At 42.7% G+C, this 20,780-nt stretch overlaps 1 protein-coding gene and 2 pseudogenes across 4 annotated transcripts in view; 1 reads left to right on the top strand and 2 right to left on the bottom strand.

Moving 5' to 3' along the window:
- Dhrs7b (dehydrogenase/reductase 7B) overlaps positions 1–20,780 on the top strand; it is a 45,221-nt gene that overhangs the window by 5,715 nt on the left and 18,726 nt on the right. For all 4 annotated transcript variants that reach the window (XM_004868744.4, XM_087203927.1, XM_004868743.4 and 1 more), the window contains exon 2: positions 17,276–17,454. In XM_004868744.4, coding sequence (XP_004868801.1) covers positions 17,276–17,454 — 179 coding nt within the window. The remainder of the gene's footprint in view (positions 1–17,275; positions 17,455–20,780) is intronic.
- On the bottom strand, positions 5,447–6,456 carry LOC110346456 (toll/interleukin-1 receptor domain-containing adapter protein pseudogene; annotated as a pseudogene).
- Positions 14,028–15,325, bottom strand: LOC106008028 (mitochondrial nicotinamide adenine dinucleotide transporter SLC25A51-like; annotated as a pseudogene).

Genomic DNA, 20,780 nt, shown 5'->3' with positions numbered 1-20,780 from the left:
CTAGGCTGGGCTTGAAGTTGCAATCCTCCTGCCTCAGCCTCCCATAGTGCTGGGAGGGCCACCACACCTGGCTTATTTTCTTGTTTTGAGGGAACCATCTAGTGGGGAAAGCAATAGTGAAATGGCCCAGGACAGGGTATAGAAGTTCTCTATATTTATGTGGGGGCAAAATAAAAAATACAGTTTCCTGCCAACCTAGAAAATGATCTTCACAAATATGGAAAGATAGAAAATATTCCTTTTATTATTTCCCATAAGTTTTTACTAGTGCATATTGGTTATGTAGATTAATGGGTTTTATTTTGCCAGATCTGTACAAGCACATAACATACTTTATCTTTCCCATCATCCTCCTTGCCCCACCCTCCCCCTCATTAACATTTTTTGGGGGTTTCAATGTATATAATATATTTTGATCATATTCACTCCCCCATTACCTGACTATACACCTCCCTTTCTCTTGTCTAATAATACTCTTCTACTTTCTTGTCATTGTTTTTACATTCCACATGTCAGGGAAAACATTTGATATTTGTCTTTCTGAGTTTGGCTTATTTCACTCAACCTGATTTCCAGATCTGTCCATTTTTCTGCAAATGACAAAATTTCTTTCTTTTTTTTATAGTTGAATAATTGTATCTATATAACATTTTCTTTATCCATTCATCTGTTGATGGAAACCTAGGCTGGCTCCACATCTTGGCTATTGCATATGGTGTTACAGTTAACATGGGTATACAGGTATCCTGGGGTATGCTGACTTTCATCTCTTTGGGTATATAACAAGGAATGCTATAGATGGATCAAATGTAGCTCTCTCTTTAGTTTTTTGAGGAACTTCCATGCTTATTTTCTTAGTAGCTGTACTAATTTACATTCCCACCAGCAGTGTAGAAGAGGTCTTATTCCCAGTCTTTACCAGAATTTATTGCAGTTTTGGTTTTGGTTTTTGGGTTTTTTGGTTTTTTTGAGACAGAGTCTCACTATGTAGTTCAGGCTGGCTTTGAACTTACTGTGTAGCCCAGGCTGGCCTCAAATTCATGGTGATCCTGCTCCCTCTGCCTCCCAAATGGTGGGATTTCAGGGCGTGTGTCACCATGCCTGGCCCTGTTTTTTGTATTCTTTATGATAGCTATTCTGACTGGGATGAGATGGAATTTCAGTGTAGTTTTGATTTGCATTTCCCTGTTTTATTATTGAATAACCAGTAAAGTAGCCTGGGATTATATAGACCAAAAAGAAATCCCACCAAATCTAGCCAAGCAGAAACAGCCCATTGTGTACATAATCTCAAATTATTGAGAATTTGTCCCTTTGTAAGAAGATTCCAAGCACTCTGGTATATATGCTATCATGGGTCATCCCAAATTCACCTGTAGTAATCATCTATGCTACTTAATTGCCTTTATATTAAGGGAAAATGAGACACTTTATATCTATGTGATACACAGGAGGGTATCTAGACTAAATTTTCAGACAGGAAGATAGGGTACTCTCTTCCTTGACATTTACATTCACAAGATGGGCTCAAGTCCTTCAGAAGAACAGTCCTGGGTTTTATCCTAGCTAGAATTAGCTTATTTATCTTTTTAAAAACTTACATATACAAAAGGACACAGGAATAGTTAAAATAGTTTTTTCAAAGAAATGCTCTAAGAAAATAGGGAAAATACCTCTTTTCCTTTGGGCAACAGGAAAATTCACATTTTAAAATTTATTGATACTTGCAGTGTAATAAGATGTTGGACTGGAGTAGTGTTCAAGATGTTGGACGTTTTATGGGTGTTATTCTGGAATGGTTTGAGTTCCATATATATAGTTGCTTGTGGTAAGGTCCCCTCAAGTAGCTGTATCTAATCCATAAACTTGTATGCTTTTTTTTTAAGAAAAATATTACTAAGCTAGGCATGGTGGTGCACACTTGTAATCCAAGCACTGGAAAGGCCAAGGCAGGAGGATTGCCATGAGTTCGAGGCCAGCCTGAGCTACATAGTGAGTTTAAGGACAGCCTACATTGTGAGACCCTGTCTCAAAAAAACGAGAGAGAGAGAGAAGAAAAGAAAAAAATATTACCTGTAGTTTTAGTTAAATTCCTGCTGATGTCCAACCACAATTGTAGTTCCTAGTAGTTAACCTTTTCAAAGCCTGTCTTATCATTAATGGCAATGATGTTACTGTTCACTTTCACCCAGTTATACCCCATATGAAACTTGTCTTTGGTAAGAAATACTATCATTTAGTGCAGAAATGAAATCTCATTCTATTCTGGAAGGCCACATACCTTGAAAATGAAAATTGAGATTGAATGACATGAAAACTGAGCTTGGAAGCATCTTTCTACCCACAATGTAGGAAATACAATGAATTCCTTTTGATTCTACCTGAAGTCTCCTCCTGACTTCAGATTTGGCCACTGAACTGTCTAGTGGAGGGAAGTCTGCTGTGGCTGCTGAATTGATTGAATGCTTCTTGCTGGTGCTTTGAGTTTGCTTGTTACACTGTGCTCTTGTTTTTTTTTTTATATATTAATTTTATTGGTACATTTTAGATATACAATATAATGACATTCATCATTGGGAATTTGCACCTTTACATACTCTCACTGTGCCCTTGTTTTATTAAGTAGGATTATGTTTGTACCAGGAACACTAAGTTTTGAAGAGAGATTTCCAGGTCTGGGCGGGGGATGTGGTTCAGGGGAGCCGCACCTGCCTGGCAAGTGCAAGGTCCTGATCAGGTTCGCTCCCCAGTATCGCAAAAAAAAATTCAAGTTTGTGTGTGCAGTGTTTAGCAGTGATTAAATCAGACACTATAATAGGACATTATTGTTGTTTTAAAATTCTGTGTGAGTTAGCCAGGCGTGGTGGTACATACCTATAATTCCAGCACTTGGGAGACTGAGGCAGGAAGATCACTGCAGGTTCAAGGTCACTTTGGGCTACATAATGATTTAAGGCCAGCCTGAACTATATAGCAAGACCCTGCCTCCAAAGAAAAAAACAACAACAACAAAAAATACCTCTGTGAGCAAGGCATTACTGTCCAGACTGGCTTAACATGTTAGCTAAACTGAAACAAGGAAACCATACCAAGTTCCTGTTGAGCAACTAGCTTGCTTATAATTAATTATTGTGTAGAAGCTTTTGCATTCTGTTTGGGTATTAGAACTGAGTTTAGGAATCTGTTTATCTCCTAGATGGTATTAGACTCCATATTGTATAAAGCTCCTACTAAAGGATTGTTGTTTTCACATGATCCCCAGTGGAAGTTTTTAAGAGTTAATATTGTAGGCTTTAGCTGAGCATGGTGGTGCATGCCTGTAATTCTAGCACTCGGCTGAGGCAGGAGGATCACTGTGAGTTTGATGCCAGCCTGGGCTACACAGTGAGTTCAAATCTAGCCTGGGCTACATAATGAGACCCTGTATCAACTCCCTCCCCCCCAAAAAGAATATGGGCTTTAGGTAGGCATGGTCATGCAGACCTGTAGTCTCAGCACTGGGGAGGCTGAGGCAGAAGGATCTCTGTGAGTTCGAGGCCACCCTGGACCATATAGCAAGACCCCGTCTCAAAAAAACAAAGAAGAAAAGAGAATATGAGCCTCAGAGTTTGACTACCTAGGTTCAAATCTCTGTTCCACCATTTACTATGTGACTATTTAGCAAATAGGAATAGCAATCATACCTACCTTATAGGATAGCTATGAAGATGAAATGAGAGCATGAGTATGAAGTATGTAGTATTTGGCACATTGCAAATACTAAAAAATGTTAGTAATCATTATCAATATTTCTCTTTCCACAATATGGTAGCAGACAAAAAATTACTTTTTTGTTATGACTTAGACATCTGTGTTTTATTATCATTTCACTCAAAGTTGTCACTATATAATAAAAATAACTCCAGGACAGGCAAAAAGTTAATTGTGTTTGAAACAAAAATAAACTTTTGGTTTGAGGAGTCAGCATATGTAGCAATGTTTCTCCCTTTATTTTATTAATTATTTTGGAGGGTTCTTTGAGACAAGGTCTTGTGTAGTTCAGGCCGGCCTTGAACTCACTATGCAGTCCAGACTAACCTCGAACTCACAGCAGTCCTCCTGCCTCAGCCTCCCAAGTGTTGAGATTACAGGCATGCACAGCCATGCCCAGCTCTACTACATTTTCAAAGGAGTAAGAGCTGTGACATTAAACCTTGCAGCATTCTATAATATATATGTATGTATATATGTGTGTATATACGTACATATATATATTAAACCTTGTAGCATTCTATAATATATATGTATGTATATATACATACATATATATGGCATCCAAAAGGAGAATAGTCACTCTTTTTGCCATCACGATTTTTTCCTCTTTTCCTGCCAGTTCTTTACAAAGGGTGAGCTCTTTTTTTTTTTTTTTTTTTGGTACGGAGGATCAAACTCAGGACCTTGTGCTTTCGAGGCAGGTGGTAGAACCACTGAGCTAAATCCCCAACCCCAGGGTGAGCTTTTTTTTTCCTATCATCTTAACCCAGAGATTTACAAATTATGACAGAATAGTGGCTCTCATATACCTGTGCGTGCACCTCCTGAGGGACCTTCCAGCTGGCTACTGACTATTTGGGGTGGTAATTGGGGTCCTGAAGTCACAGTTGATGAAAACTAGGACATAGAAATACAGTGAGGGAACCCAAAGTGTTAAAGGTATTTGCTCCTTTCACATATACTTTTTTTCATCATTCATCTTCATTCAAACTTAGCATCTGAGCCCAGGAAATGGATGAAATTAAGTGGCTTGTCTTAGGCTACCAGAGAGACTGTATATGGACAGATCAAGTGCATCCATGTGTTCTAGGAGGTCTGGCAGGAGGCACCAGACAATTTTGAACTTTTTCTTAATCTAATTCGTACCTTCACATTAAAAAGTACTCATAGGAAGCCAAAATGCAGTAGTAGCAGAGGATTCTTCTAGCAGCTATGGGCTAAGTAATTCCTTCCAGTCGACCCCCCCCCCCACCTCACCCCATCTCATAACTGTCTTAGGATGCGGAGAGCATGATTACTGCCACATTCCACAGGTGAGGTGCAAAGTAGCTAAGTTCCGGTGTCAAACAGAAGACATTATGGTGGCAATAATTTGACTCCAAATCATTTGCTTTGCCTTGTGGGAACTGTAGTGATTTACATTTCATTTGTAGTGCTGGACTCTTAGTTTAAAAGAATCTAGCTTTATGAAAATTCAGGTTTACTAATTCATCCAGGCTTAAGTGATGAACATTTGCATTACAGAGGGATTTTCCAGCAAAAGTAGGTGTTCTGTTTTGTTTCAGATGGTTTGTGGATCTTCTGAAATAATTACCACAATTTTGTACGTACTTGCATTTTAGCAGAGACATAACGACAATCAAATTTTCAAAGGAATCTATGCTGATAAAAGGTAGAGACCCTACCTCTCTAGTTGATTTTAAAGAAATTAAGTGTAGCTTTATAGGAAAATGCCTGGGTTTTTTTTGGGGGGGGGTGAAAATTCATTTTAGTTCAACAACAAACTTACTGAGTACAAATGAATGAAACTTTGCCTGTCCTACAAAGAATAGCCTTCTCACAGAAGAAAAAAAGAAAAAAGAAGAAAAAGACCCTGTCCCCCTGGCCTTCCTGTGTAGCCCACAGTAATGGAAGCCTGATGGACAATCTGATCCCCAGGTCATGTGCAAAGTGCTGCAGACTCTTGCTCCTAAAGCTTCCTGGCACATCTTCTGGAACCCAAGGCCCTAATGTGAGCTGTTTCCAGGTTGACTTCAACTTTGTGAGTTCCATGACCTTAGAAGTGTCAACTGTTGGTAGATAATGCATGACAGCTTTTTTGACTTGGTGAAAACCACCACCGTCCATGGGGCCTCTGCCATCCACGTAGTACTTGAATTAGGGCTTATGGGGAGTAGGTGTCTCTGGTCAGGTCTGACCTCAAGGGGATGGGGCAACTCTTGGTCCCTGGGGCCTGGGTCAGGGCTTGTAGCATCTTGTTCTTGCACCATGTGTTATAAAAGAAGCCTGAGGTGATGGACAGCATGTGGCAGTGATTACTGCTCAGTGACTGGCACAGCTCAGACATGATGGCACTCTTGGGGTTGCATCCCAAAGCTGTAGGAAGCAACACAGGCTGGCAGTGCTGGCTTCCAGGAAGGAGACCAGTTCCTGGGCAGCAGTCAGATCCTTCTCATTGTGGCACATGCAGATGTCATAGTCTTTGTTCCAGTGGCCACTGCTGCTGGTGTCCATGTGTTGGTAGCAAGTAGAAGACATGACTGAACTGAGGCTAGGGGGTGGGAGACTGTCCTATAAGCCCAGCTGTGAATTGTCACTAGAGTGGCTTTCTTGGGAGACAGAAATCTTCTTGGGCTTCTTCAGTAGCCATCCTGCTTCTTGGAATGGGAGCAGGGATTTGGGAGGGAGGTTGATGATGCCATAGTGTTGGGTTCAAAATGAACCCTATGAGACTGGGCATTGGGAAAGCAGTAGGATGGATGGAACCTAGTGTTGACCTTGTGGAGCAGCCATCAGGATATAAGCACAGCATGACCAGCACACTGACTGTTTTCTGCTCCACCTGGCCAGACACATTCAGAATATAGGAAGCACAGCTGTCAGGTGACTCTTCAGAGGGACTTCCAGTGTAAATGTTTTTGCTAACTGTGGCCTTCCGTAATCTTGTTAAGCTTCAGTGCCTCCATCGTAGTTGGGCAACTTGCCGAGATCTCTTTCTGCCACAGGATGGGGATGTCCCTGATGCTGGAGGCTCCTTCAGCCTAGGTTTCTGGAAGAAGATTGTGTGGTGCAAAGCCCACCTTGGTGTAGCGGTAGCTGTTGAACTCTAGAGACATTGCTCCAGATGAAAGGCTGGGAGAGAGCTCAGCTTGGGGACTGCTTTCGCTAGATGCAGCCAGGTGGAAGGAGCAGGAATGGAACGGAGATCCCGGGGCTGGGGTAAGGCCAGCCATAGGTGGGGGATCCTGGTGCTCAAGTTCATCAAATGTGGGGTCCTCTCCGCTCCCTGCCTGCTGTCCCACCCACCAAAAATACAAAACATATTTGTATGTTACATGTGGTAGAATTTTATATACTGTGTAGAAGCATTTTAATTTTAAAAAGGGGGAATAAAATGTATTACTAAATTGTCTTTTGGTAGATAGATAAAGAATATTTCTTTCTTTTGTTTTTTGAGACGAGGACTCACACTACATAACCCAGGCTAGCCTCAAACTCATGGCAATCCTTCTGCCTCAGCCTCCCAAGTGCTAGGATTTCAGATGTGTGCCACTGTGCCCAGCTAAGAAATTTAAATTGATTAATCTGGTTACCAATTAGGGCTGGGCACAGTAAGGAAGATTTATTCATTTTCTTTGTCCTTTCTTTTCACCATTCCTCCTATTACCTACTACCCCTCTAAATAAATCACCGAGAAATTACAGTGATAATCAGTATCATTTATGTTAGATAGAAGGTTTCTTAACATACATCTAGTCATATCATCCTCCCTGCAATCTTATAAGGTAGATATAGACATGTTCTGCACATGAAAAAACTGGCTGAAGCATTTAAGCTACTTCTACAAAGGTACTCACCTGGTTAGCTTGTTTTCCTGAGACCCTGTCTCAATCAGTCAATCAGTCAATAAAAATATACCTGTATGGGCCAGGGATTTATTTAGCTCAGTGGTTCTGCTACCTGCCTCACAAGCACAAGGTCCGAGTTCAATCCCCGCTACCAAAATAAAAAATATATACCTGTACAAGTTTAGCTGGAGATATAGGTTGGTATAGTAGCACTTGCCTAGCATAGGAAAGGCCCTGGGTTCAATCCTTAGCATTGCACAAAAATAAAAGGAAATACAGATTTAATGTAAATATTAAATTTGAAAGAGATGGCTTTAGAATACTTTCAGGACACTGGGAGGACATTTACCCGTTGAGTTTTTATCAGTTCTGTGTTGTTGACTTCTTGAGTCTTTACAACCATTCTACTATAGATTGGGAACCAAGTTCACTTTAAAAGCACATCAGAAACTAAAGTTGGTTTTTGTTGCTAAACAATCCATTTTGACAACAGGACATCTAGTTGTGCACAGGGAATAAATTGCCTGTGTCCAGTGACAAGTATACATAGCACTCTTTGGTGCCAACCTGGTAATTTTTTTTACATTGCCATCACAGAGAGTGCCTTGTCCAGTTTCTGTCCAGAGAGTCATCTCCAGCATGTTTTCTAGAAAAGAAAGTGAGATCATTTCATCATCTTCCAGTAACCTTAAATTTCCTTTGAAAAGCATATTGAAACCTCAATTTTTGTGTATGTTAAAGTCAGTGCTGGGTTTATCTAATACTCGGGACCTTAACAAATAGTCATCCTCCATGTAGTGCTGTGCTTTGTGCTCCTGTGTGGCCAAGCCGCCAGGCTGAGGCTGAGCTTTGGCACTTCCCTTCCTGCTCTCCCTGCCAGGATTGCTGGACACAGTGCCCAGCATCTTACTAGAAAGCAGAGCATACTTTAACATGGTTGCTCTTCCCAGAATTGAACACTCAGGAGCCTGGTCTGAAGTATTCAGTCTTCCTTCAAGTTTGTTTTTACTGATACCAGCCTGCAATCCTCTAAACTAGAGCCCTTCAGGCTGGCGTCCCAAGATACACCCCACAAGACACTCATCTATGGCTTGTTCCAGAAATCCTGGGAGGTCCAGTTGACCTGCAGATACCTTCTGGTTTCTGGTCCCAGTCACTCTGCCTCAGGTCAAAAGACCAGAGAAGGCACTGGTGCCAGGACTTGTGCAAAGTAGCTGCCATCTAAGGTTCTTTCTTTCCATTTAAAGAGAGCCTTGGCTCTGCTTCTCAGATGTTTGACTCCAGAAAAGAACAGCTTTACTCTGCTTTTACTTTCTAAAAATAGATTTTTAGATATATTTACAGATATGGGTGGTAAGCATGAGCCATAGTTTATGTCACTTTAAGTAGACCAGCTGATTAGAACAAGTCAGCACTTAGGAAATAGAAGAGTAGGCTTAAGTTTGTGGGAACAGGATCCTGACTGCTTTTGGTGATACTAAGCCACTCCTTGCCGCATACTCAATGTCCTGCTTCCATTTGGAACTTCTCTGCCCTTTGGGCTGCTTCTCTTGTAACATGGTGAGTTATTTCATGATTCATCCTTCTCATAGACCTAGCATGATTCTTTTTTTAATCTTGGGAGGGTTTTAAGATTCCTTTCTTTGATTCTCAGATTTAGTTGTTTAATTTCTGTGTGCAGTTTCTGAGGAAATTCCAACAGCCTATTTTTATTGATAATTAATTCTTTAAAAACTTCTTAGAAAAGAAAGGAGACTTGGGAACAGATTCCATTTATCAATCACAATTGAGAATTTTGGCCAGTGTATGAGGAAGGTAGTAGATATCATGAAGGGTGGCATTTCTACTCAGAGCTGATCTTTGGGTGATAGCCTTATTGTTAAGTTGAAGTTCTGAAAGCCTTGAAAAAGAATTTCTCTATGGAAAGTAAGGGAGCCACTAAACCAGAGTCACAGTGAGAACCCACAACCTCTCTTGCTCCCTGAGCCTGAAAATATTCATTCTTAAAGGAACTTACATCCCCTTACACTCAAACCTAGGTTTGAACTCACTAATTTTGTGCTGTATGAAAATACAAGCAGACAGCCTTACCATGTGACCCTTGAGTTCTCTAAGGCTCATGCCAGTTTCAGTGGGCCATTAGTGCAAGTTCATGCCTCAAGTCCCTTCCCTGGCAAATAAAGAGTGGACATAACTGTGGCACACATTTTGCACATAAGCAGCATGGCCTTACTTGTGGATGATGTGTGCTCTGTGGTTTCTATGGAAGGGTCTCATTCTTTCCTGACCTCACTTTCTCTGTTTCCCTGTTTTGCTTCCTGCTGTGGCTCACAGTGGTGCTGGCAGACTCTGCCTGTCCCTTATTTCTACCATTTGATCTCCAAATACTGGAAATTCTGAGCAAGACACTTTTATCCCCCTCCCTTTTTTGTTGGTACCGGGGATCGAACTTGGGACCTTGCACTTGTGAGGCAGGCAGCGGAACCACTGAGCTAAATCCCCAGCCCTCCCACTTCCTTTTTATACCATCACTCTTGCCTTTCCACTCCATAATCTGGTTACAGATCCAAAACTAGCAGTTAATAAACATTTTGATATAAATGCATAATTAACAAACATTAAATCTTCTTATATTCCATTTTCAAAAAGCACAGACCTCCTGGTGACCTTGCTTTATATAGAAAAAAATTTTTCCTAATCTGGAAATGCAACTAGCCAAGATAAAGTTCTTTTCTTCCACTCTGCAGCAGTCTCCTATGCTGTGAAAAGATTCCTGGATACCACAGCAAGGGATCTTTCCCTGTCTCACTCTCTTGGCCCTCTTGGTACAACTGTTTTTTTGAACCTGAGGTGGCCCAGCAGCCTGAAAGGCCATCAAGGGGATGTATGCACAATGGAATAAGAGTTGGGAGATCTTTTAAGAATTTGAAAAACTTGTGGGAAGAAGTGGACTGCCAATTTGAATAGTTTTACCTAGTGAAGATTTTATTTTTTGTTTTCTTTTTTGTATTGTAGATTAAACATAGGGCCTTCAAACTGAGCTACATCCAGCCCTAATTCACTAAGTTGGCCAGGCTAGGCTTGAGCAATCCTCCTGTCTCAGCCTCCCATAGTGCTGGGAATACAGGCATGTGCCATCCTGCCTGGCTTGGTTGGGAAAATCATGCTGAAATTGAATTTGATTCTCAAATAAACGGCTTGGTATGGGGTGTTGTTTCCCATTATCATCATCCTGTGTTAGTTGGGGAGAGTCGGCATGGTTTTTTAATTTATTGTGCATTCTGATCCTCTCACAACAGACTGAATACAGTTGTGCACTTTCCCCATAGTGGCTGTGGGCGGAGGATGGATCCCATTAATCCTGCTCCATATTTGCCCCAGGCAAAGCAGTCCTCTGGACCAGGTGACCAAAGCTGGCTTGTGATGTTGTATCAGGTGCTGAAGGAATCCTAGTAGTGTACAGGACACTGAGAGTGTCCCCCCTCTTCTACATGTCATAGGTTTTTGTTTTTGTTTTCTTTCTTGAGTTTTAATTGCAGTTTGTTGGGAGCTTTAATTATCTTCCATTGAGTGGAAGCACTCTGTGGGTGCTTCATTTTTACCCTGCTCTTTCCTGGATGTGTAAAAGGCTGAGGATACTTTATTGCCTGTCTGGGCTCTCCTGACCTTGGTGACATTTTTTTTTCCTTTTTCTGAAGTGTAGTGCTGGGAACAGAACCCAAGGGCTATATCCCCCTCCCTTTTTAATTTTATTCTATTTTATTTTATTTATTTATTTATTTATTTTTCGGTACCGGGGATCGAACTTGGATCCTTGCGCTTACGCAGCAGGTGGTGAAATTACTGAGCTAAATCCCCGGCCCAAACACTATGACTTTATTTTTTTTTTTCGTACCGGGGATCGAACTTGGGTCCTTGTCCTTGTGTAGCAGGCGGCAAAACCACTGAGCTAAATCCCCGGCCCTCTATTTTATTTTTATTTTGAGACAGGGTCTCACTAACTTGCCAGTACTGGCCTTGAACTTGCATTGATCTTTCCTCACCCTCCCAAGTCACTGGGATTACAAATGTGTACTGCCATGCTTGCCTCTTAGGGACATTTTTTGGCACATGAATTGGAACATAGGATATTTAATTCCAACTTTTTTTTTCCTATTTGTTAAACTGGTTTATGAAGAAATGAAAATTAAAATACATTGAATTCTATGTTCAGTGAGTTTCCTACATTTGGAAAGAACCAGTATTTATAAACTAGTGTTTTTTTATGAACCTTGGAAGAAGTCTGATTGTTGTGAAGTGACTTCCTGAGCCCAGGAGCTCTGAATTTATGTGGGTCACTCTGCTCTGCTGGCAGCTGCATTCCCTGAGCACTTACCTGAGCCACTCTCCAGGCACACAGATTAACTCATCCAACCCCTTAGCAGACCTGGGAGGTGGATTCTTACATTCTCCAATCTCAGAGACAAGACAAAGCTTCAGGTCTTTTTTCTGGGTTGGTAAGCTGCCAAGACAGGTTATAACAACAGTTAGGCTGGCTCAAGGGTTCATTCTCAGGACCCCTGCACTGCCATTGCCATGTGCAGTCATATTTTATAGGTGGTCTCTGCATTTCTGGAGGTGACAGCTGCATATTTGGTGTTTGACCCCCATGGCCTTGGATAGACTTGTGGCTCAGTCCCAGGTTGTGGGTTTGAAATGGCACTAACTCTGTCAGCTCTGGTCTCCAGAGGCTCACAGGAGGGTGTGCAGAGCTCTGGCCTAGCCCCAGAGGCTGAGCCCTGTTGCCCTTCCCTGCCTCCTTCCTCCCACCTTCCTGCTTATCCTGGGAAGTGGCTGATTCTGGGCCATTCTGGACAAGTCAGGGTGATTGTACCATGAGACTTGCCTTATAAGGACCTAGGATTGCAGTGAGAAAAACCTTTTCCCAAGTAGCTACACAGCTGGATTGAAATGTACCCCTCTCTAATTAATTCATTATATAAGAATTGTAAGCTATACTTAGGTGAGGGCCTCCCCATACTTTCTGCCATTTTTTGTAGTTATCTGGTACACTGTACTAATAGACTGGCAGTCCTTCCAACCCCAACCAGTAAAGCCTCCTGCCCTCAGGAAACCTGCCCTTCCACTTTGCAGGGTTGGGCCTGTGAAGGACCCGAGGCAGCACCCGCAGAACCCCAGCATGGAACCGGAGCTGGCTTTACACCTTACTGAGCCAGGGGCCAGATGAAGGATCTTGGGTCCCAGCATGTACTTGGGACTTGGCATGACCTGTAGGACAGAACTTAGGACCTTTGCTGGGGGAAGAGATGGTCCCAGTAGCACTGGGTGAAAAGCATGGCACTTCGATGCCACTCTGTCTCCTTGTTTGTCTACTTACTTCCCTCAGCGGAACAGAGAGGCACATGTAGTGGATAAAGCGACCGTTGATGGGACAGTCATTTTTAAGCCCAAGTGTTGATTTTTTTGTGTTAATCAAAAAATTTAGACATATTTTGAAAGGCAGGTAAAAAATTAAATACTAAACTCTCGAAATGACAGTTGAAGTTTGAGCAGAACCCTTTGGCAGAGATGTAGATTAGCTTAGATTGGGACAGCCACTCTGAACATGAACTTCAGGATCAAAAGCAGGATCAAAGCAACTTCATATAGGTAGATGTGTGATGGAAGTTTGTAGTGTTCCTGGGCTTACAGCATGTACAGAGTTTATGTCACCTGAAGAAAGCAAGTGGAATGTTTTTAATTTTTTTAGAGAGAGACTAGGAACTATATGTAATTAATAACACGATGAAACATCTATAAAAAATTTAAATCTTCCCATCTTTCGTCAATGAAATCAGTAAAATTAGCGTAAGGATATTTTGGAAGGGTTTAAGGTCAGATTCAGAATTAAACAGAAAACATCCAAAGATAGAAAACAAAATGAGAACTTTCATTAGCTGCATGATTCCATCTAGCACATCTAACCAGATGAATCTGGATTATGACTATCCCAACAGGTGTTTAATTTCAAAACTAACACCAAGAATTCAGATTGACCAAATAAGCTGTTTTTCTTTTCTCTTCTGCCCTTGTGCCCTGCCACATATATGCTTGAGTTTAATGAAGACCACCTTGCAACTGCTCCTGAGAGCAAAGAAGAAATGAAGTAACAAAGTAAGCCTGAGAAGTCTAAGGGCCCTAAGGGCATTTTCCTGGCCTGGATTGTGGCCATTTTAGGCTTCAATGCAAAAGGCTCAAAGGTCGTTTTGGGGAAAAGAATGGTATCCTGACTATTAGGATACCTTGTGAAAGACTGTCAGATAAACAGCTATTTACCAGCAATTAGCCTAAAGCTCTTGGGTTATGATAAAAATTAAAAACAAAAGAGAAAAATAACTTAAAAGTTTCCTACTGAAACCTTTTATTCTGTTTTTGTTGATGCTCAGGGAAAACAGCTTTGCCCGTAATTCACTATGTCCTGGACTGAATGACACCAACTTGGGTTTTTTTGGTTTTTTTCTTTTTGACACCAACTTGTATTGGGGCCAGTTTTAACCTAAGTCAAACTGCATTTTTCTCAGGTCTGTTCAGTTGATATGTGGCACTTCACTGGTGACTTTTTTTCATGTGATCTTTAACAAGAATTCATAAGTCACATTGATGATGCCCCACGAGACGAAGCACTGAAGATAATTTAGATGTGCACCCCTGAAGAGATTTGTCAGTTTCCTGTCCCATTCTAGCCAGATCGTTTTGAAAACCTGTAGAAAGACTGAAACTTCCCACCAATCTGAGACTGTATGTGAGTTTTTGCAACATTAACTGGAAAAAAACAAGAATCCCAACATGGCATCCAATACACCTTCACAAATAAAGGCATTAACCAAATGAGCACTGTGAGTTGTTGCAGTAAGCACATGCTCCTTAATGGGACCTCGAAGGCCAAAAAAAAAAAGAACATTGCTGAATCCATTTTTGGAAAAGAATGGACACCAAGCCTCAATAATACTTTCTAATTCCATGCATGGCATTTCAACACCCTGAAGGCCTGTTAAGTGTTTGTAAATTTGTCATGATGTTTGTGGTCTTGAAACAATGTCTGAACTCTTTCCAAGAGAGCGAAAATGGCTTCTGTTGGCCCTGCAAGTAATGCCCCCACACTCCAGGTTGCAACTCTGGAGCACTGACGTCCTTATGGAGAAGGCAAGACAAATCCTCATACAGACCAAACATAAATGCCAGGACAGTTGTTTTCTGTACTCATGGTGGGAGGATATCCTGATACAAATTTCAAAATCCATCCCTCCTCAACTGAAGTACTGCATCCCAGGTTGTGAGTCCATAAAGGTGCTGCCAAAAGACCTTTGGAACTGGAAATGTGATTGCTATATTGCTGAAAGCTGTGCAACAGCCACACGAATAATGCTTCATTTCATCAACACTGGTAATATGCGGTGATATATCTTGTTTTGAAGACATTAGGACTGGCGGCCTCTTTTCATGAGCTTCAAGCTTCCATCGTTGCTTCTGATCTCTCTTGTTTATGAAGGATTTTTTTTTAACCTGTGACACCAGCTGAGCCTTCATTATAGGGAATGACAGGTTTCTGGTAACTCAATTTCTTCCATTGCTACTGGTCTGTTAGGTTCTCTCTTCTGGAGTCAGTTTTGATACCCAGATTTCCCTTGGCCACAGGCACCTGCCTCATGCCATGTGCAGCCCATCTGCCTGCACAGGTTGTAAAGTTTTTTTAATGTGCAGGGTTGAGCCAATGGGACATTTAGTAGGTAGATGGTTTTACACAGTTATTCCCAAACTCATGAATAATTTAAAGCTTCCACCTTGTTGTGGCTTGTGTTTAGATGTCTCCCCAAAGCCTCAGGCAGATGAGGTGGGACTTTCTTTTTCAGAGGTAGTTGAACCTGGAATGTGTGATGCTGGGGTTAAGGGCATGCGATTACTAAACTACTACATGTGAGTGATTAGTTTGGCACTGCCCTAATCTTTTTTTTTTTCTGTTAAGTTTATTGGTACATTTTAGGTATACAATACAGTTACATTCATCATTGGGATCTTGTACCTTTACATGATGCATCTTGGTTCTTATTTTTTTCCTCATTCCCCTGCCTTCCTTTAACCCCCTCCACCCTTCTCTATTTACAAAGACTTTGTTTCCATGTTTTTCCTTTTCTCATATTTTTTCTTTTCCCTTCTTTCCTTTCCCCTTCCCCTCCCACTTCCCCTATTCCTTTAGACCTTTTCTTCCTATTTCATAATATCAATTATACATTTTGATTCTTACACTTTTAGTTTTTCACACCAGAGAAACTATTCGGTATTTACACATGTGTGTCCTATTTATTTCACTTAAGAGGATGGCCTCAGTGGCACTGCCCTAATCTTCATAGTCTGGATGGGATAAAAGAGGCAGAAAGACTCATTGAAGGCCTCTTGTTGCCTTTGCTGGCTTGTGCCCACCATGTTGTTTCTCCTTTGCAATACCTGTTTGCCATCCCTACCTTGGAGCAAGCTGATTATGGACTGAAACTTCCATGAACTGTAAGCCAAATAAACCCCTTCCCTTCCAGCTTTTGGTGTTGGGTATTTTGTCTCAGCAATGAGAGAAAAGTAATAAGACACACCTGTTTCGCTAGAACTCTATTCTTGATTTCTAGCCTTTTCGTTCCTGCAAAGGATCACTGTGTTCCTGACACCACAGTCTAGCTTGTGGGCTGTTAGGAGACCTTTATCTAATAGACTCTGGCCTTAGATGACATTTCTTTCGAAATGACTGATCACAGTGATGTCCTCACTAGCTCATAGTTGACTTTAACTCTTTGTCTTCCTGATTATTTGTTGCTTTGGTCATAGTTTCTGGTTGAGAAGTGAAGAGCTGAGGAGGCTCGGGAGAAATAAGGAAATTAGGGTAGTTGTGAACAAAATGGTTATGTTTCCTAAACATTTAACTATACTATTGCACCAACACTGGTGTGCCCTCCTGATTTCATATGGCCAACCATGGCTTCCTGGAGAATGCCAGCTGAGACCATGTCATGTGCATGGCAGGGCACCATGCTCACCAGCCTGTCTGTGCCGACCCTTAGCACTGACAGCCAGGCATCCTGCACTGAATTCCCCTGAGTGTCCATGAGGTCTGTGGTCAGAAATACATTTAGGGCCATTGTGGGTCCCAGGGCTGCCCCACCAAGAGACATCCATCCTGTCTGCTTGGAGAGGTGTACAAATCAGTATGATTTCCTTTTTCCTTATCTCTAAAACAATTTTCTTCCCACAAATACTCAGGGATTGAAAATGAGAACAGGCATGATGTAAATTCCCTAAAACAGGTTTCTGAAGGAAAATCGAGTGAGTGCTGATAGCTGCCACCTCCTGTGGCACTTGCCAGGCCACTGAACTACCGAGCCCTAAGCTGAATGATACTCTCAGCTTTATCTTGGAGAGGCACCTTGAGGCCTATGGTATTACTGTCTGCTCATAGCAGTGCAGTATGGGAAAACAAAAGCCATGATGCTGAGCAGTCGAATGCAGTGCTGGACCTGGAGAAGCACTGCTGTGGCCCCCAAGCAGAGGTCTACAGGAGGGAGATCTGGGATTTGTATCAGGGGAGGAACCTTAGCAAGTTTCTTGTGTTTTCCTACTCTGTCATTTATTGATTTGGCTTTGGGTCTTTCCAGAAAGAGTCTGCTGAAGAGGAGGGCCATGGACTTGATCACCTCTACAGCCATCCTGCCCTTGCTGTTTGGCTGCCTGGGCATCTTTGGCCTCTTCCGGCTGCTGCAGTGGATTCGCATGAAGGCCTACCTGAGGAATGCTGTGGTGGTGGTCACAGGTGCCACCTCAGGGCTGGGGAGAGGTAGGTCAGGGATCAGTGCTGTTGGGTGTGGAGAGCCAGCCAGGCATGAGGGGAGGCTGGCTGCACAGGGACTGCAGGATGTGCAAACTGGCTGACACAGTCCTTGAGTCTAGTTGAAAAAATGTAAGGCCTTACACACAATGAGAAATGGCCCTGACTCTCAGAGTGGGGAGGCAAAAGCAAGTAAAAAAGACTCCACTATCTGTTGAAAGGATGCCTAATTTAGCTCTGGCTGCTTCTTGAAAGATGATTTTGATATGAAATCTCCTGATTTTCAAATATGGATAACTAAACAAGTATTTTTACCTCGGTGAGGACCAAATAAACATACTATTTCATTGATTCAGCTAGCACCTCCAGCCTTGCATGACCTTGGAACACACCTTTCTCTTCCCTTTCCCTTCCAGGGCTCAGCAGGGTCAGAGACAGGATAATTGAAGCCTCAGCTGTTCCTTTTACCAGGTTCTCCACGTTAGGTATACTCCCCTTCAGTGATACTTTGAGCTCCTGAGGCCTGGGCATGGTGTACTAGGACACAGACCTGGGTCAGTCAAACCCCTAGTCTTTCTTTGCCTAGAAGCCCATGCACATGCACTGCAGAGCTGTCAGAGTCCCAGGTCTGTGTCCTAGTACACCATGCCCAGGCCTCAGGAGCTCAAAGTATCACTGAAGGGGAGTATACCTAATATAGACTCTGGCAGCCAAGGCAAAGGGCACATGGTATGAAGTCTCCACCCTCCTTCCTCAGCCTCTGCACACACACCACATTGTAACCACCCACACTTAAGTGCACTTTGCAGGGAAGAGGGTGAGAAACTCTGGGAAATGTGATGGGCCACCTGCTGCTGCATGTTTTGTTGCTAGCACAACGAGTGCCCACTAAGTGTCTGCAAAGTGCCAGGCTTTGGGCCAAGGGCTGGACAAACAGGTGATAGCCAGAGTCCCTGGGGCCTCAGGGGGATGGCTTAGTGATACGGCATTTGCCTACCATGTGAGCCCTTGTGTTCCATCCCTAGCACGGCAATAACAACAAAAAAACAAATATATTAAAGACAGGGTCCTCTTAAGGTTGTAATTTGCTGGAGAAAGGCAGCTATTTAGCTGTGCTAAATAGTAGTGGATGTTCCCAGTCAGGCCTGATGAAGGGAAGCCCAGTTCTATGTGCTGGCTTGTGCTAAGCATTTTTAAGTGCATGATCTCACTAAATTCTTCCACCTGAGATTCAGAGGTTTGACTTTTCCCCTAGGACAGTGGTGGTGAATCTATGGTATGTGTGCCACAGTGAGCTGTTACCATTGAAAGCTCTAAAAAGTTCACCATCACTACCCTAGGACTTCCATCCAGAAAGCCAAAGCTAAGAATCAAACCCACATCTCTCTGACTTCAGAACTCAGTCTGTTTTGTTTTTTGAGACAGGGTCTCACTATACAGTTCAGGCTGGCCTTAAACTCACTATGTAGCCCATGCTGTCCTCAAAGTCATGACAATCCTCCTGCCTCAGCCACCATAGTGCTAGGATTATAGGCATATGCCACCATGCCTGGCCAGAACTCAGTTTTAAAGCCTCACCCAGGGAGAGATGGCCCTGTAAAAGGAAAGTGTGGCCAGTAGGGAGGGCATTCATGACAGGAGCAGCATGGTAGCACAGGGAATTGTGATCAGTTGGGTGTTGGATAAAAATAAAGAAGCAGACAGGGCTGAGGGAGCCTGGGAGGACTTTATAGGGAGTGTGGGTTCATTTGCACACCACTGTGGCCACTAGGTGAGGTCTTCAAGGGTGAACCCTGAGCCTGTCATTGGATATCCAGACCTTCAAAGGGACAGCTGCCCCCTGGCCCTTTGCCATCAGTTAGTTCTCTGACCTTACTTAGCTTCTATAAATAGGGTAGTAAGCAGCTGCTTCTTGATCTCAGAGAAAGCAATTTTTAAAAGTCCTTGAAGAGTATTTGAGAGCTGCCTGGTGTGGAGTCACCAGGGAGTTGCAGGTGTCCCAATATGTGGATGTTTCAGAAGACACTGTCCTCTTCATTATTCTGCATTTCCTTTCAACTCCAAGACTGTGAACATAATAGAAATGTAGTTAAGAAAACCACTCCTGTACATGTAGTTAAGCCTTTCCTGGATCCCATCCACTTTACTTATATTCTGCCCCATTTAGCATCTTAAGGACAGGCGTCCCTCCATCCAAATAAAAGTGAGAACGACTCTAAATGGGCTGTCTCAAGTACAGATATCCACAACTGATGCCAGATGCCACCAAGGTTGTGTTCCACTGGCTGGCTTCTGTGAGGATCAAACCCGAGTTGTCCTCAATGGCTCTGCCTGCCATGTCATTACTCTGGGGGCCACGGGCTTTGTGATGAGTCTTCAGACAGCTTTCCTATTTCTCCTATCTTTTCTGGTATTTAGTGCATTTAAGCTACATGGGGTTTGTTCTTGTAGAATAGTAGTGCTGTTGACTAACCATGGAATGTTCTGGATGATTTCTTCAGCCACATTGAAGCACATGGCTGTGCACAGGTGTTCTGATTTATAGTCCAGACATGCTGGCAGCACTGGGGACTCCACTTCAACCCTAGATAACTGCCGCTTTGAAACTGTTAGCCTTTTATCCCTTGATCCTCCTTGCCCTCTGCATCAGCTTTTTCAAGAAAAGATGGAATCTTGCCAATCGCGTCTTCGTTCTTCATGCCATACACACACTTTAATTTCCTCCCCATCTGGTTTTACTAAGAAGCAAGGCTTAAGTGGAATTTGGATGATCATTTTCCAGAAACTGTTTATATACCACTATGCCTCTCCACCTTTGGTTCTTTATGTCCACACCCTTTGGTGGCATCACACAAAATATCCTATATGGGGGCCAGGGATTTAGCTCAGTGGTTCCGCCGCCTGCCTCACAAGCACAAGGTCCCAGGTTCGATCCCTGGTACCAAAAAAAAACAAACAAACAAACAAAATATCCTATATGTTCATTAGGACAGGACAAACAGGGCCCAAGGTTCCTAATCTTTGGGAATGATTCGATAAACTGGATGAGCAATTCCAGCCTCAGGAACACAGTGTCTGGCATGGTATGAGACCTACACCATGATCACTTCTGTGAGGCCTTTGCTGCTTTGCTGAGAACGTGCTGTGGCCAGACCAGGCCAGGCTACCCAGACATAGGGAGGAAGGGACTCCTTATGTCATCTCCTTAGTCCCTCCTTCCAGAAAACTGTCTGAGGGGGTGAGTGAGAACTATGTGTGGGAATGAGTGGGAAGCAGGAGTGGTGGTGGTACTGTTGCAGCTGCAGAGAAGACTTCATACCCAGAGACAGGCAGGC

The sequence above is a fragment of the Heterocephalus glaber genome, unplaced genomic scaffold (assembly GCF_053883595.1).
Source record: "Heterocephalus glaber isolate CG9 unplaced genomic scaffold, H.glaber_assembly_v1.0 deba00001813, whole genome shotgun sequence".
Lineage (NCBI taxonomy): Eukaryota > Metazoa > Chordata > Mammalia > Rodentia > Bathyergidae > Heterocephalus > Heterocephalus glaber.
Note: the sequence above shows the minus strand (reverse complement) of the source record. Positions and strands in the feature narration are given on the sequence as shown.